The 17,138-nt window shown below is 21.7% G+C and overlaps 5 protein-coding genes across 6 annotated transcripts in view; 3 read left to right on the top strand and 2 right to left on the bottom strand.

Moving 5' to 3' along the window:
- Positions 1–6,463, top strand: part of LOC102673113 (inner centromere protein-like) — a 7,432-nt gene extending 969 nt beyond the window's left edge. Inside the window, exons 2-10 of one of the 2 annotated variants that reach the window (XM_031511173.1) lie at positions 292–756; positions 929–2,068; positions 2,269–2,427; positions 2,499–2,689; positions 2,768–2,951; positions 3,055–3,246; positions 3,329–3,446; positions 3,664–3,860; positions 6,158–6,463. In XM_031511173.1, the coding sequence (XP_031367033.1) occupies positions 301–756; positions 929–2,068; positions 2,269–2,427; positions 2,499–2,689; positions 2,768–2,951; positions 3,055–3,246; positions 3,329–3,446; positions 3,664–3,857 (2,634 nt within the window). In that variant the 5' untranslated portion in view covers positions 292–300 and the 3' untranslated portion in view covers positions 3,858–3,860; positions 6,158–6,463. Of the gene's footprint in view, positions 1–291; positions 757–928; positions 2,069–2,268; positions 2,428–2,498; positions 2,690–2,767; positions 2,952–3,054; positions 3,247–3,328; positions 3,447–3,663; positions 4,002–6,157 lie in introns of those variants that run through there. The other variant, XM_006617174.2, reaches the window with a different exon arrangement.
- On the bottom strand, positions 4,356–10,420 carry LOC102678935 (WD repeat-containing protein on Y chromosome). The gene is made up of 18 exons (XM_031511172.1): positions 10,286–10,420; positions 10,017–10,121; positions 9,749–9,940; positions 9,386–9,497; positions 9,183–9,319; positions 8,885–9,079; positions 8,222–8,429; positions 7,945–8,147; positions 7,344–7,544; positions 7,026–7,270; positions 6,632–6,889; positions 6,467–6,553; positions 6,134–6,396; positions 5,751–5,991; positions 5,024–5,198; positions 4,772–4,942; positions 4,586–4,668; positions 4,356–4,386 (listed from the first exon to the last, which is right to left on the bottom strand). Exons 2-18 carry the CDS (start codon positions 10,101–10,103, stop codon positions 4,380–4,382), a joined length of 2,865 nt encoding a protein of 954 aa, XP_031367032.1. The 5' UTR covers positions 10,104–10,121; positions 10,286–10,420; the 3' UTR covers positions 4,356–4,379.
- A 737-nt stretch (positions 10,421–11,157) lies between these two features.
- LOC102673334 (tetratricopeptide repeat protein 8) lies at positions 11,158–13,449 on the top strand. The gene is made up of 8 exons (XM_006617175.2): positions 11,158–11,306; positions 11,370–11,562; positions 11,670–11,802; positions 11,897–12,041; positions 12,157–12,581; positions 12,649–12,820; positions 12,948–13,154; positions 13,231–13,449. Exons 1-8 carry the CDS (start codon positions 11,208–11,210, stop codon positions 13,345–13,347), a joined length of 1,491 nt encoding a protein of 496 aa, XP_006617238.1. The 5' UTR covers positions 11,158–11,207; the 3' UTR covers positions 13,348–13,449.
- Positions 13,450–13,980: 531 nt separating this feature from the next.
- LOC102673559 (protein YIPF6) lies at positions 13,981–16,168 on the bottom strand. The gene is made up of 8 exons (XM_006617177.2): positions 15,910–16,168; positions 15,573–15,811; positions 15,226–15,354; positions 14,927–15,005; positions 14,812–14,854; positions 14,609–14,740; positions 14,214–14,371; positions 13,981–14,125 (listed from the first exon to the last, which is right to left on the bottom strand). Exons 2-8 carry the CDS (start codon positions 15,600–15,602, stop codon positions 14,010–14,012), a joined length of 687 nt encoding a protein of 228 aa, XP_006617240.1. The 5' UTR covers positions 15,603–15,811; positions 15,910–16,168; the 3' UTR covers positions 13,981–14,009.
- Positions 15,938–17,138, top strand: LOC102678809 (coiled-coil domain-containing protein 134-like; the record flags this gene model as incomplete). The annotated part of the gene is made up of 3 exons (XM_031511150.1): positions 15,938–16,275; positions 16,504–16,713; positions 16,813–17,138. Coding segments are annotated over exons 1-3 (738 nt in total), but the record flags the coding sequence as incomplete, so codon positions are not given.

Genomic DNA, 17,138 nt, shown 5'->3' with positions numbered 1-17,138 from the left:
TATTTACTATTTATAAATATTTTTTATAAAAAATTATATACATATATATGTTTAAATAAAATTGTGTTAATAAAAACAATTATATTATTTATTATTAATTTTTATTATATTACAACTTTAACTATAATTCATGTACTGATTCTATTATTAAATATATGTAATATTATATTTAATAATATTATATATTTTATATATAATATTTTATTTTTTACATATATATTTTTACTTAAAAATAATAATTAAATAATATTTTAATTTATATCTATAAGTATTTATATGACTATTTTACAGATTTTAAATATGGGTACTAGATCAAAAAATAGAATTAAAGAAATGATTACCAAGGATCTTATGAATATCCATAATACTTGTCAAGAAGTTAAAAAGTCTATTAATGATAATTTACAAGATACTTTGAATTATTTACATAGTTTAATTGCTCAAATACCACAATCAGCTTGTGGACCTTTAATTACAAAGACACCAAGTGTTCTAAGGAAAAGAGGCATTCAATGTATTGAAACTATTCCAGAAAATGATATTATTATTATTGATAATACACTATCAAATATTAGTGTAATAAATGAAAAAATAGAAAATAAAAATATAAAAAATGAGAATATAGAAGAAACTATTGGTCGGAAAAAAAGAGAAGCCTCAATGAAAGCTGCAAATAATATTAAAATGCAGCAATCAATATCACTTAATACAAAATTACGAAGACCATCAAACTTTGAAGGAGACATTATTTTAAATGTTGGTATTATAGCTTTTTATATGTAATGTAATGTGTAATTATATATTGTATAATATTAATTTTTATTCTTAATATCTGATAATGTATAGTATTAGTCAATCAATATATTAAATTTAATTTCTTAATAAATATAAATTTTTTAAAAAATATTAAATATTTTTAAATTTTTAGAAGAAACGTGAGAGTGCATCTAAAAGAAAAAAATCTGCTAGAAGCAGCTCAGATGAAGATACCTCACAAGGTCCTACAAAACATAGTAAAATAGAAGAGAAAAATGAAACTCTTTTAAAGAAAATTACAGATATAAATTCACAAAATCATTCTCCTATAATGGTACATACAATAGAACAAGAAAAAAATGAATTATCTTCTTCGATAAGAACGAGAAGTTCAAGTAGAAAAAGAACTTTTTCACAAAGTGAAAATATGAAAAATAAAAAATCTAATAATATCGATGATACAGTCATTGCACCAATAACAAATGATATTGATGAACCTTCGATGTATGAGGATGCAATTGGAAAACCTACTCCTATTATGAATTCTACAATGAATTTCAATTCTACTTTTACTACACAAAAAATTATGAATGCTACTGTAGTTTTGGAACCTTTATCAACAGTAAAACTAAATGAGACTGTGACAATTAAAAAAACTTCAGATAATAATATAAGAAATAGTAATGAACAGAAAGCAGATGAAATGAAACTAGAATTTAAAACTTTTAAAGTACCATCTTCTCCATCACCTTCCTCAATGGCTCTACAATATAGAATGCAACAATTAAAACAAGCTATGGTCAATAAAGAATTTGATGAATTACTCACAGAGGATGAATCATCTCCTGAAGTGAAAAAACCTAAAGCAAATATTAAAAAACAAGAAATTAGAAAACGACAAAAACGTTTAAATAATTCTACAACATCAAGTGATGATGGAATACCTAATACTCCAGCGAAACCAACTTTGAAGGAAATTAGCACAATTATTAATACAGGATTCCAGGAAATGAGAAATACATATAAATCAAATGCTTTATTTAGTCCATATGCTAAGGAATCTGTAAAAAAGAGAGTTGAGGCATTTGAGCAAGTAGGTATGAATAGTCCAAAAGCTGCTGTTGATATTGATATACCCACTAGAATAACTAGAACAAAAACTCGTGCTAGAGCTGCTGCACAAGCAGAAGCTTTAGAAAATATGAATATTACAGAGAAAACAGTTGCTCATAAATTGGCACGAAAATCACTTGCAAAAGCCAAAAAAATTTCACTAGCAAAGCAGAATAAGGATGTTGATGAACATAAAGAGGTATTTAAAATAAAAAAATATAAAGAGAAACTGTAGATAAACAGAAACTTAGATAAATATTATTTATAATATATTATATATATATAATGTACATTATTATGTATAATATGTATAATAATCTCAAAAAATTTAAAATTATTTAAAAATATGAATTATTTTATTAATTGTAAATTTATTTATATTTTCAATTTTATTTTTAGAATAAACTACAATCTGCACAAAAAATTAAAATAATTTCAATGGAAAAAATAAATTATAAACAACAACAGAAGACCACTCCATTAACTAAAACAAAAACTCAACTACCATTATCTGTTAATCGCATCCCTCATACTCCATCAAATCAAATTAACACAAATGTAAGAATTTATTGATTTTTATTTATTATATTAATAATATTATTTTTTGAAAAGTAATATTTTAATTTTAGAATAATAAGCCTTTAAGTGCTGTGCGTTCAAATATTATTACATCAGTGGAATCTTTAATTCAAGCTCCAAAATCAGTCAATAAACGTAATTCATTAGATAAAATAGATGAAAAGAAGCGAAAATTAAATGAAGAGGATGCAAGAAAAAAACGAGAAGAGGCATTGAGACTTCAAACTGAAGAAAAAAGAAGGTAAAATATATTCATTTTTAAACTAATACATATTATTGAAAAATGTATGAAATATATAATAATATATGAAATATAAAGGAAAAGACAAGAAAAAGAATTAAGAAATAAATTAGCAAGAGAAGCAAAAGAAAAACAAGATATGGAAAAACGTCAAAAAGCTGAAAAAGAAAGAGAAGAAAAAGCACGTTTAGCGCAACAATTGCAAGAGAAACAACGAGAAGAAATGGAAAAGAAACGTTTGGCTCAATTACAAAGAGCTCAGGTATAAAATTAATAATTTACAAAATAAACATGAACAAAAAATAAATAAAAATATTGATTTTTATATATTCAGAAAATCTAATTATAATTATATTAATTTTCAGGAGAAAGAAGAAAGGAGAAAACAAGAAGAACAACTTCGTTTGCAACGTTTACAAGAACAAGAAGAAGCAGAACGTATATTAGCTGAGCAAAGACGTCGAGAACAGGAAGCTGAAAGACGAAAAGAAGCTGAATTAAGAACTCAACAACAAGTTGCGATTGAAGCAATGAAAGCTAAAAATCAAATTGCACAAGTAAAATTATTAAATTAATAAAATGTTTATTTATTTTATTGTTTTTACAAAAATATAATTTATTTTTAATTTAATATATTAGACAAAATACGGATCTAAATATAATGGACCAACAACTTACATTTTGGATAGTGAACCTGACGATGATGATTCAGATGATGAAACTAAACCAAAACATATAATTCCATACTGGGCACAATGTAAGTATATTTTGTTTAAATAAAAATAAAAATTTTGATTATTTTACATACCTATTAATAAGTCTCAATAATTATTATATTTTTATATTGTTAATAAATAAGTATAAATTTTTAAAATAATCTAGCTTTGGTTTTGCATGAATATTCACTTTTATAATTATCAAATAAGATAAACAAATATGAATTTTTTATATATTTGAATTCTTATTATTTTTAGCGCAAATACGTAAAACTCAACTTGCAATACAACGATATATTCCGGAGAAAGCAATTTTTAAATTTTTTGATACCAGAAAGTGCACACCAGATTTGACTCAACTGTTTCATGGTATAGATAGAAATAAATTAAAACGTACATCCAGTGCAATCTGGAAGACACCTCCACGTTATTCTATGATGGAAACTGAATGAAAGGTATAATTTATTAAGTCAAATATTATTGATTTCAATTTGTGCCTTACAGGAGTACTTGTTATATTTTGTATATGTAATATAGAAAAAATATTACATCGTAACTATCATTGAAAAATAATATATATTTTTTTGATATATCAATATATGTAATATCATTCCATTTGTTAATTTTTAAGCTAATCAATGAATGTTATTTCTACTATATTGATCAGATTTTACTATTTTTTTTTATCTATATGTATCATTTTTATTATGTTAAAATTGGCAAAAAAAAGAATTATCACAGTTAATCAATAATAAGTAATAAATAATTATATTCATATAACTTTTTAACAAAAAGATTTTATTTATTTATTTGAAGTTTATTATATTTATAACCAATGAATCTTTTTTTTTTTTTTTTTTTTGTAATAAAAAATTTATTAAAGTGAAATATTAATACGATATTACCTTTTATTTTGATGATATTTCAAAATATTTTCTTTTTTACGTGTAGTGATTTTACGACAGTGATTACGTTTATTTACTAAAAAAAAAAAAATATTACAATTATGTATTTAAANTTATATATACATATATATAATATATATATAGTTTATATAGGATATAATAATTTATATAAACTATTATTAATAATAATTGGAACAAATCATTGACACAATTATCAATTTATAAAAATAAAAATAAATTTAATAAATAATTAATTAAATTAAAAATTAGCTTACGTTACTTTTTGTAGTAATGCTGGTAATTTTGGTGGTTGAATGATTTCCAAAGGTCTTAATCTTAAGTGTGTATATATAGGTATCTGTAACATTATTTTCTTTATGAATTACATATAATATTTAATATTTTTAATGTAATATTATTTTTGTAATAGACAAAATTATATTAAATATAAAAATATTTACATATGGTAGAGAAGTGTCTAAAATTGGATAATCTATAAGCAACATTAATGTTGCTCTATCCATCATGCTAATAGTAAGTCTTTGTCCATTGATCATAATATAATCTGTTTTAAAAGCTGTTTTTGATATATCAGAATCAGTTATTTGGCTAATAATTCCTCCTTCAAGAACCTTTTTATATTTACATAATAGTAAGTTAATAATTAATAAACATTCTTTTTATTAATAATAGTTGCAAAAAATATCAATTACTTTTAATGTAGTAGAACTAGCAACTTTTTTAATATCTGGTGGTAATCTGTAATCTTTAAAATACTGATAAGTTGGAATCATTGGTAAAATCGGTGACCAAGGTTTAAATGTTCCAAAAGTTGAAATATAACGTCCGCCAAATGTCCACAAACGTACAGAATGATCTGTACTAGCGCTTAGCAAAGATTAATAAGATTAGCAAAAAGAATAGCATGAATTTTATATTGTTTTAATGATAAAATTTAGTAATAAATTTAAATAATAAAAATTTAATAAAGATTATTTTGAATATTTAACAATTTTTTTGGAAAAATTATGAATTGAAAATTCATAATTAAATAAAATTTGTTAAAATTTATTATCGAAGAAAAAACTAAAAAAAGATATATTCAAAAAAAAAATTTTTTTTATATGAATAATTGTTATATAACATAACATAAAAACATGTGCATAAAAATAATTTTAAAATTCATAAAATAAGTATTATATTAATATTTATATTAATTTCCGAGTTAATATAACATTTGGAATCAAGAAGTTACAATAAATCATAAGGAAAATCATTTCTATCTCGAACGAAATATTTATGAATATATTTGAATAAAAGTACATTAAAAAAAAAACTTTTGAAAATAAATGAGACAAAACATTAATTATATTAATGAGAATAAAAAATGAGAATATTACAATAAAATATTACATTAATTTAAAAAAATCTTATTTTTACCTAATAATAATGCGTGCATCTGGAATTATTTGTACAGATGTAATAGATTTTAAATGACCACGTACAGATGAAAGTAAAAGTGGTAAAGGTTGATCTTTTACAGCTCTTTTTGCTCTGCCCAAAAATCTATCTTTCCATAAAAATGGAAATTCTAACCGTAAATGAATCATATTTATCTCAGGAGGATCTGATACCAAATAATTTGCAAGATACCAAACTTTAATATATCCAGCACAATGTCCTAAATTATAAAAATAAATTTACTTTCGATTTGTTTTTTTTTATATTAATAGATTTTGTATTAATTAAATATTGCATTATATATAAAAATAATTTTTAACAATTAATTAGAAGTAATAAAAATGAGAAAAATTTTTTTTTACCTGTTACAAGAAAATGATTTTCAGGATCAGTTGCTAACGCTAATGCACAATCACGTACAATATGAATAACTGAAAAAGCTTCTAAAAATCCTCCAGCTGGATGATGAGTCCATACTTGTATTAAACCGGAATCAAGAGAAACTAATAATGTTCCAACATCAGGTTTAACAGATCGAGCATTTAAAAATATCATAGATCGAACAGCAACAATTCGTGTAATATTCAATGCAGATTCTTGATGTTTAGAAACTGTTTCATATTGACTATTAACAAATGACTTTAATTGTGATTCAAATTTTTTTTACAAAAATATAATAATGATATATAGAATACCTTTGTAACGAAATGAATTCTTTTGTAATTTCTTCAGATTTATTTTTTTCATTTGTTTTATCATTTTGTAGATATTTTATTCTAAATCTATTTAACATTAATTAATTCAAATTTATTATTTATATCTTCATTTCATTTTAATATTTTTAATCTTTCAGATCTTACCGAGCCATTGGTTCGTTAACTTTATATTTCCGATATGGTTGGCCTGTTTCTAATCTCCAAAGAATTATCTCTCCATTAAAAGTTGCTGTAGCCAATACCTGAGGATACCACATAGCTGAACAAAGAATATCATCAGTATGAATTAGTCCCCAATGTTTTTTATAGATATATGCATCAGAAATTGCGAATTCTACAACTTGATGGTTCCAACTACTGCATAAAATTCGATTTTCCAACCAAACTAAACTTGTTACTTCACTATATAGAATAATGAAATAAACATATAAGAAATATATTTTGATTGGAAGACCATTATATTACTTAATAATAAATAACAAAAGTGGCTAGAGCAACTCTTAATAGAAAAAAATAATATAATATAATAAAAATATACCATTGAGTTTCAAGTTCCATATTTCGTAAACAAGTACCAGTATTAAAATGCCATATTTTTAATGTTCCATCTCGAGCACCTGTCACTAGTAATTGTTCAGACTCATCAAAACATGCAGCAGTAATTTCAATGTCATGAAACTGGCCATATAAAAATCTGCTATGTGCATGTGTTACTAAAAATAAGCGATTTCCAAGCCATGGGTCCCAAATTATTATACAAGAATCTAATCCAGTTGAAACTACCTAAGTTTTTGTATAAATGATTAAACAAAATAATGTAATTTCTGATATAGAGATTACAAAGAATATGAATTACCACTTTGTAGAGATGATTATATAAAACACAAGAGACAGATTTTGTATGTGTAAAGCCATCAGATACTTCTTCATCAACTTTAGGATCACAAACAATTATTGCAATTATTGCACCAGCAACGATCATTTTGCGATTTAATGTATTATACACTATAGTCATTGTTGTATGTTCCCCTAATTCACTAGGAAGACCATTATATGTCTATGTAAAATAATTAAATTTTATATTATTATTTAATTAATATTATTCTATTTCTGTAAATAAAATTAACAGAAATATCTTTGATAAAAATATTTTGTAAAATATTCATATAGAATATTTCTTTTAAAAATATTTGTACTTTCTGAATTGTAAGTAATAATTTCTATCAAAATAGTTAATGAATATAAAATTTTTATTGGATAAATCAATTAAATGTTTTATTTTTTTAATTATGAATTAAATATTTCTTTTTAAATATAAAACATGCTAATTGGTCCAAATAAAAATTATATTTGCATCAATAAATATTAATCATACTTAACAAGTAGAAAAAATTAAGTACAAATATTTTAATAATTGTAATGTATTAATGTATTAATATTATTGTTATTATTAAAACCTGAATACAAGACTGAGCTAATATATCCCACACTTTGATACATCTATCTTTTGATAGAGAATATACGCGTTTACCGTCTTGAACAATTAAGGCGCAAATACCTGCGCGATGACCTTGAAATATAGAATTTGGTCTTCTTGTTACATAGGGATTCCAAATTCGAACTATGCAATCTGGTCCACCAGTTACTAATAATTGAATTTCTAAATAGATAAATGTTTAAAAATATATATATATAAATAAACAAATAAAAACTTTTTTTTATAGCTATATATACCTTCGCAAAAAATGAAACAAGATATACCCATGTTAACTTTAAATTTATATTGAGTTTTAGTCTTTGTAAGATCGCTTATTAACAAAGAACAAGTACTACATCTACTACTAGATATAAAAGATCTTAAAGTTCCGTAATAGGCTACTTGTTTCACCCAATTTGTATGAACATTTTTAAATTCTAAAATTCTGATTCCTTTTAATTCGCCCTATAATGTAGATTTTAACTAATTAAAATATATTAATTTATATACATAATATATATATAGAATCTAATCATATTTAATAATAAATTTTCTTTAAATTTCTTTCATAAATTTTCAGAAAAATTTGTTAAATATATATATATATATATATATTGTTATTATTTGAATCCATAAATATGAACGAAATTTTTCATTTGAATATTTTAATTATTATTTCTATCATTTTATTATATTATGAAGAAAGTTTTCAATAATTAATAATAAATTTATTGAATAAAAAAGTAGAGAATATTAGAATTTAATTTTTTTTAGAATTTTTTTTAGAAATAAGAATATTGAAAAAATTTCAATAAAATAAATGATCCAATGGACTCAAGAATACTATAATGTAATTAATGAAGAAGTAGAACATTATGGAAGATATTAAAATTTTAAAAATTCTAAAGTAAATTATTTGCCTTAAGTACAGAATCGTAACGAATGAATAACGTATCACGTTGAGGATCATGTTTAAACGGTCCTTTGTCTAATGGATTAAAAATTATAATTTTAACAGATCCACTCATATCTCCAAATACAAAATGTGATTCCTCTTTGATATTTTTACTAAAGTAATAAGCCATACAAATAACTGCATTTTCCAATCCTGTTATCTGATTGTAAAATTTTTAATATGTATTTTTTAAAATTTTTTTTATGAATAATGAATTTATTTAAAAATCAAAATTAATATTTATTTAGAAAAATATAACCAACCATTATTCGAAGATCAAACTTTTTTGCCTCTGTATCGTAAAATCTTAAATCATATTCGGTAGAACTCGTACATACTATTTGTATATCAGGCATTACTATCATATCAGTTATTAAAGTTTGTTGAACTTTTAAAGATGCTGGAAAACATTTGAAAAATTAACATAGATGTATATAGAAAAAAAATAAAGAATAAAATTACTAACGATTTACAGATTTTGCACTACGTTCGTATTTTAAATCTAACGACCAATAATTTATAATTCCTTCCTTGGTCACAGTCAAATAAGATCCTCTATGAAAACTTGTAGTCCTGTCCTAAGTATACGCATAAAATTATTTTTTAATAATTAATAACAATGTAATAATATTATTATTAAGAATAAATATGTTATATAATAAGTATATAATAATTATTTATTAGAAGAAATATATTAATCAAATTTTTGTTTTTTATATCATAGTATAACTATATATGCAATATAGTTATTCTTTCTCTATTTGTAAATATAAATTTATATTGTACAATTTATATTGTGAATATAAATTAAATATAAATATACTTATACAGGTAATATTTCGGGATAAAACATAATTTTGTGTATAGCTGTACGATGATATGATTTCAAGAGTTGAGGAATACCAGTTATAGGAAGTTTCAATATTCGCAATTGTAATGAAATATCTTTTTTCTGGAATTCTACTAATAAATAAGAAATAAATTCATTCCATGTAATATTTCCATCTCTTTTTAAGTTCATCTATTATCAATAAAAAAGAAAAATTATGTATGTTAATAAAAAACATAAAGATAAAATAATAAATCTTCATTATTACTTTTCTAAATAAAATTTTAAATTCATCTTCTGGCATTTTAATATGCAATATATTTTCAAATGCATCATATAACTGATCAATATTCATTTCTTCATTTGGTGAAGCCTATACATTCATAATGAAAAATGAAAATTATTATATTAAATATATAAATAATAAAAATATAAATTTTAGCAATTTAATTTTTTTATGTTATATTAATTATAATTTTATTAGTTTATTTTTGAAAGTTTTTAAAAATATTAAATAAAATTTAAATTTGTAAATACCAAAAATGCTTCGTGCAGTTGAATTAAAGATTCTTCTGTGCATTGTTCTTGTATACTTTTCGTTTCAAAAAAATCTATAAAAGCTTTTTGAATGCTAAATAAAAAAAAATGGATTATACAATAATGAATTAATTTTATGAAATATTTCAAACATTATTATTTTTACTAACCTATCGACATCAAAGGCATTATCAAAGATATTATTATTGTAAGCATTATTATCAAAATATTCCATTTTTGTAATTATATGAATTATAGATCATAATCTATTATCAGTTGTATATAATATAAATAAAGATAATATGACAAATAGATTTGTCAAACATTTTTGTCAAATTTTGACATACATAAAACGAATGTATAAGATAGTACTTTGTTACTTTTTAAATAATATTTATTTACATATATAAAAATGATACCGTTATTTGAAAAAATAACGTTTATCAATATGAATCAATAAATAATATTATTTAAATATACAAAAAATAATATAAAACATGAAGTAAATAGAAATTACTTTACAAATGAAGAAATAAATATTTTATTAATGCATAAAAAAATATAAAATAATTCAATCGCAAAATAGCACAAATTAATTGTTTTCCATATAATATATAATATATCATTAATAATAATATAATATAATAATATAATAATAATATAATATATTAATCCTAAATATGTTTAGATAAAATATAAAAAATGATATACTTTGTTTCCCTAATCTATAAACAGAGTTATAAGATAATCAATATTTTCTTGCATGGAAAATTCGCTTGCATTCTATCGTATATTTAAATATATTTTGTTTGTATAAAATATGTTTTTTTAAAATATACATTTTTTTCAAAAATTGATATTTTTATAAAAGTCTTTTTAAAATATTTTTATCAGTCTTTTTTATTAATCTTTTTATTAAATCATGGAATTATTTAAAGCTTTAAGCCTATTCAATAGAGGAAAATATGAAGAATGTACAACAATATGTACAGATTTATTAAAAAAAAATCCTCTTGATCAGGTATAAGTACATTTAATATCAATTTTATATAATAATTTATATTTTTATAGATCTTTATTATAGACTGCATGGATCTTAAAAATGCGTGCCTTAACATTACAAGTATATATAGATGATATAGAAGGAGAAGAAGAAGGAATTGCTGAAAGTTTATTAGATAATTATACAATATCTTCTATGCCTAGACCAGGAACATCTTTAAAAAATCCTGGTACTTCTTTCACAGGACAATATCTTCGGCCCAAAACTCAATCAGGTTAATTTTTGAAAATTCAAAATAATATTAAATAATTATAGTATTACATAATTAAAAAGAAATTTAAATATAGAATTTTAACATAAAAATATAATATCTCTTCAAAGGTAGACCACTTACTGGTATTATACGACCAGTTACTCAATCTGCTATATCTCAATCAATTGAGCAAACTTTAAGGACACCCAGAGTTGCTATGACAGCTAGACCAATTACTGCAAATTCTAGCCGAAATATTAGGTATAATTAATAAATTTAATTTTAATTAATAAATTTTCATTTTATTTATTATTATACTTATCTATTTAAAATTAATTTAAGTATATTATGATAGATTAAGTACAGCATCCATGTTAACAGAACCAGGAGGACCGTTTATACAACTATCACGTTTAAATATTTCTAAATATGCTAATCAACCAAATATTGCTAAATCATTATTTGAATATATATATTATTATGAACATGATATAAGATATGTAAGTAAATGCATATTATTCAATATTTGTAATTAATAAAAAACATTAATATTTATTTCATAATTTTTATTAACTATTATTATATTTTTATTTTAATTAATTATAACATATGTAGGCATTAGATTTAGCAGTACAAGCAACAAAAATTTGTCAATATAAAGATTGGTGGTGGAAAGTACAACTTGGTAAATGTTATTATAGTTTAGGAATGATTAGAGATGCAGAACAACAATTTAAATCAGCACTGAGAGATTTTAAAACTATTGAAGTAATCTTACGATTAATCAGAATTTACATTAAACTTGATCAACCATTGGCAGCTTTAGATACATGTAAAAAAGGTCTTGAATATTTTAATAATGATGTGAATATTCTTACGGAAATGGGACGGATATTTGATGGATTAAATAATATGAGTATGTCATTAAAATATTATAAAATAATTGCTCAAGAAGATGCTTCTCATACAGAAGCAATAGCTAGTATCGGAATATATCATTTTTATAATGATCAACCTGAATTAGCTTTGCGATATTATAGGTAAATACAAATATAGATGTAATAAGTAAGTATATAATTGAAATCAATTTTTTATTTATCTGAATAGACGATTATTACAAATGGGAGTGTACAATGCCGAATTATTTAATAATCTTGGACTATGTTGTTTTTATGCTCAACAATATGATCATGTTATATCTTGTTTTGAAAGAGCAATTACTCTTTCAACTGATGAAAATATAGCAGATATATGGTATAATATTTCTCACATTGCTATTGTATGTATATTATTTTTTTTTAACATTTAATTATATGAATAATATTTAAAATTATTTTTTTAGTAAAAGTTTGATTAAAAATTTTTTATTATATATAGACTTTATTATTAATTATCAAATACTTTAGACAGTAGGTGATATAATGATGGCAGAAGAATGTCTAAAATTAGCTATCATTAATGACAATAGGCATGCATTAGCATATAATAATCTTGGAGTTATACAAATTCGAAATGAAAATATAACAGCAGCAAGAACGTATTTTCATGCTGCTGCTAATATTGCTAACTTTATTCATGAGCCTCATTTTAATAGTGCTTATTTAGCTTACGAGGTATTATAATTGTATATTGTAATAATATATTATATTAATATAGTATTATACTTTTATTGTTTTAAAAATTTTATAGATTGGAGATCTTCAAACAAGTTACATTGCTATAAAGAAGTCTTTAAATACATATCCTAATCATTATGATAGTAAAACTCTTCTGAACAAATTAGAGAGATATTTTTCACATGTGTGAATAGAAAAAATAGAAATTTATTTATATCATGTAAAATGTATTATTTTATTGATATTTGATTTTAATTTTACAATTAATATTACTTACATAATATATATGTATGTAAAAAGTATAAATCTCACGATCTAATATTGCTTCATTTAATATTTTTAAATGACTAAAAAAATGAATATTTTAATAGGAATGTAATTATAATATAATTAAAAATAGTTAATAATAATTTAATTATAATAAAAATATTTGATAATTATATTTTCTCTGTACATTATACATAGTCAATCATAGTTTAAAATGAATGAAATAAAAATTTTCATTTGTATTTTGATAGATATTTTTGTTTACCAAGTTTATGTATAAATATATAACAATTTGATTATAATTTATTTAATCAATATTTGTTATTTTATCCTTAAATTAATATTATATATATATGTATATATAATTGAATAATTGACATATAAATTTATATTTCCTAATATGAATTTCTAAAATGCATAATAATAACTAATATATAATAATAATTTTTATCTACAATTCTTAATATATAATGTATATATGAATTTTTTTTAAAGCTTTCCTAGATTTTCAATTTTTTATTTTATTTTACGCATAAATATGAAAAAATGTACAGTCTTCTTGTTATAATTATTTTATATTTTATTTTATGTAGTATGAGATATAACTAACCATGAAATTACAAAATAGAATAAAAATATTGGATATACAGCTAAAGCTTTTCTTCCTACTGGTTGACTGTCACCAAGAAATACCATTGATGCTAAAATATATACAAATCATATTTGCAATTTACAGATTTAAAAATATAATAAAAATTTATGTGTTAAATTTAACAAACTTATACTAACCATATGTTGCCCACATAAATCCAATCATAGTAATAATGAACCTTAGAATAAATAAGAAAGTAGTCTGCTCTGTGATTAATATAATTCTACATAAAATTAAAGCAATGGCAGTTGGCAACAAGCAATATCCTAAGACACAAATACTTTGGAAGAAGGATCTATAATAAATATATTAAAATATCTTTAAATATGATAAATATAATGAATAGAAAATATAGAATAAATTTCTTTTGCTTTCATTTTTTATTATAACATTTTAAATTTATGAAATAAAAGGATTTCAAAATAAATTGTTTTTCAAATAAAAAAAATTATTAAAAATATATAATATTTTAATAATTTCTACAAATTTATATATATAAAATTCATGTAACATTATAATTATTAATACTTACATATTACCACCTAATAATTTGCAATTTAAAGTAACAACCATGGAACCAATCCATACAATTACAAAAACCTCTGCAAATTCTGGTCCTCCATCATTAAAATTATTTGCTGTATCAGAAGAACCTTGCAATATCCTAAAATAATGAAAAGTTTATGATAATTATAAAATAAAACATTTGGAACATAGTACAAATATTGAACATACATTGCCATAAATGTACATAATACTAGTGGTCCCCAAAGATCCCCTGAAATTAAAAATATCTTTGGTTAAAAATGAAATAATAATTTATAATATAAATATATTTTTAAAAACTTACATTCTTTCAATAAGCTTTTTTTTTCTTTAGGATATAAAACATGATAAAATTTTTTACCCACTGCCCGAACATCCCTGAGCTGTAATTTAAAAAAGTATAAGTAATAGTAAAAATAATAAAAAAGTATAAGTAATTTAGATTAAATATATAATGAAAAAATTAAATAAATATAATAAATAAAAATATTATTATTTTAAAACATAAATAATAATTAATGAATTGATATATTTTTTAAATTTATGATAAAAAGTTTTTCACATGCTCAAACAATATTATATAAAAAATTTTTTTTTACTTACAATTGTATCTCTGATTGGTTCATCTAAAGTATTAAATTCAGGTTCTCCAAGATTTGATTTTTGTTTGGCTCCTACTGTTAATTCACCTTCAATATTCTGAGGATCAGCATATTCCATTGTAACTTTAAACTTAAAATTAAAATATATTAATATTGCTATATTTGTTTATTATTATTCATTTCCTATATATATATGAAAAACTTATTATGTTCAATATTTTTATTAAAAAATTAATTATATAAAATTAAAAACATTTAAAAATCATAAAAGCAAATGTATTTAAAAAAAAATAAAAAATATCGCATGTCTAATATACAGTATCACATAAGTACTTATAATATACTTACATCGAGTTTTGTATCATCTGTCGCTGCCATATTTGTTGTGGATATGTAACTCGAATTATAAAATTATTTGGATATCAAATGCAAATATCGTCATAGCAGATCAAATCATTATGCCATATGTATGTTATTTGAATTAAATTTTCAATATTTTCTTAATATCTTAAATATTACACTATTATTATATGTACAGGAAGTTAATGCAATTTGGTTTTTTTTAAGAATGATGTTAATAAAAAAATCTAAAAAGATACATACATATATCATGATTTAAATTATTGTCACATAATTATAATTGTTTGCATATCTTTTAACTATTTTCGAAAATTTCGATACTAACGTTGACACATTCGATATACTAAAGTTAATAGGTGGCAGCACTATTATAATGTCGCATTTGTAAACTTGTGATTTTATTTCAATTAAATATTGGTTAAGATTATATAATTGTTCTTGATAAAATATGAAGATCACTAATAATTAAAAACTATTTCTTGTCTCAATATGAGTATTTTATTGTTATGTCGTTTATATTCAAACAGTTTTTTATTCGATAAAATGCCACGCGTTCTCATTTATATTGTAGTCGTGTCAATGTTGACATATATTGCACATGCGCAAGATATTTCTTCAACTATAGAAAAGCAACAAATTAGCAAGAATCCACATAATAATTCATCTCAAATTAAAGTATTCGAAGAATTATGTATCCATTAAAAATATTTATTGTATTATATTTGTTATTTTTTATTTTTCTTATTTCAATAATATATTGATATTGTAAGTATAGATCTATATAGATATTATATATAACATATAAAATTGTTATATATTATTTATTTATAATATAAAATATGCAAGTATGATATATTATCTCCTTTTCATTGTTTCATTACTTAATTTTGTAAATATACCTTAACTAAAATTTTATTAGTCAAAAAATCATTTGAATATCAACGCAAGGAACATACCGAAGCTATCAAACGTCTTCAAAAAATAGATAATTATGAACATTTGTACAAAATGATCACAATTCTCGGTGAAAAGATGATTGAAGTAATCGAAGCAAGTAAAATACTAATCGAAAGTGGCGGTTTTAATCCAGATAATAGATCTTTGCCGCAAAATATTAGCATACAAAATGGTAATTTTTTTTATTGATAATATATTTAAATATATTAAAGATATTTAAGGATAAAAAAAGTTTTTGCAAAATTGAAAAATTATATATTTTTCTTTTTAGCAATATCTACTACATTAGAAAATACAGCATTTTTTGGAGATATTCTTCTTCATTTTCCTCATATTGTTCATCGTATACTTAAAATACAACAAAAATGGAATTCAATTGTAAATTGGTCTTTAAATTTCACGTATCGAACGAAATATTTATTAGATTCGGAAACAATTACTAAAATTCATTTAGCATCTCAAGAATTAAATGTGATAAAACGCAAACAAGGATATTTTAATCCTTATTGGCACTCTACTAATCTTCAGAAAGAAAATAACGGAAAAATAAAAAAAAGCAAATTAACAAAAAAAGAAAAGCAAAAAAAGAAACCACAA

This window comes from Apis dorsata, unplaced genomic scaffold (assembly GCF_000469605.1).
Source record: "Apis dorsata unplaced genomic scaffold, Apis dorsata 1.3 scaffold_293, whole genome shotgun sequence".
Classification (NCBI taxonomy): Eukaryota; Metazoa; Arthropoda; class Insecta; order Hymenoptera; family Apidae; genus Apis; species Apis dorsata.
Note: the sequence above shows the minus strand (reverse complement) of the source record. Positions and strands in the feature narration are given on the sequence as shown.

What these genes read in the sequence shown, in the direction of transcription:
- LOC102673334 (XM_006617175.2), top strand. Translation starts at nt 11,208, where the DNA reads ATGGAATTATTTAAAGCTTTAAGCCTATTCAATAGAGGAAAATATGAA. An exon ending in ATGAACATGATATAAGATAT is followed by an intron (nt 12,042 to 12,156) that starts GTAAGTAAATGC and finishes TAACATATGTAG; the next exon opens with GCATTAGATTTAGCAGTACA. An exon ending in TTAGCTTTGCGATATTATAG is followed by an intron (nt 12,582 to 12,648) that starts GTAAATACAAAT and finishes TTATCTGAATAG; the next exon opens with ACGATTATTACAAATGGGAG.
- LOC102673559 (XM_006617177.2), bottom strand. Translation starts at nt 15,602, where the DNA reads ATGGCAGCGACAGATGATACAAAACTCGAT. An exon ending in AAAAAGCTTATTGAAAGAAT is followed by an intron (nt 14,855 to 14,926) that starts GTAAGTTTTTAA and finishes TTTTAATTTCAG; the next exon opens with GGGATCTTTGGGGACCACTA. An exon ending in ATTTATGTGGGCAACATATG is followed by an intron (nt 14,126 to 14,213) that starts GTTAGTATAAGT and finishes TATATATTTTAG; the next exon opens with CATCAATGGTATTTCTTGGT.
- LOC102678935 (XM_031511172.1), bottom strand. Translation starts at nt 10,103, where the DNA reads ATGAATATTGATCAGTTATATGATGCATTTGAAAATATATTGCATATT. An exon ending in GTTAACGAACCAATGGCTCG is followed by an intron (nt 6,554 to 6,631) that starts GTAAGATCTGAA and finishes AATGTTAAATAG; the next exon opens with ATTTAGAATAAAATATCTAC. An exon ending in CTAGTTCTACTACATTAAAA is followed by an intron (nt 4,943 to 5,023) that starts GTAATTGATATT and finishes AAATATAAAAAG; the next exon opens with GTTCTTGAAGGAGGAATTAT.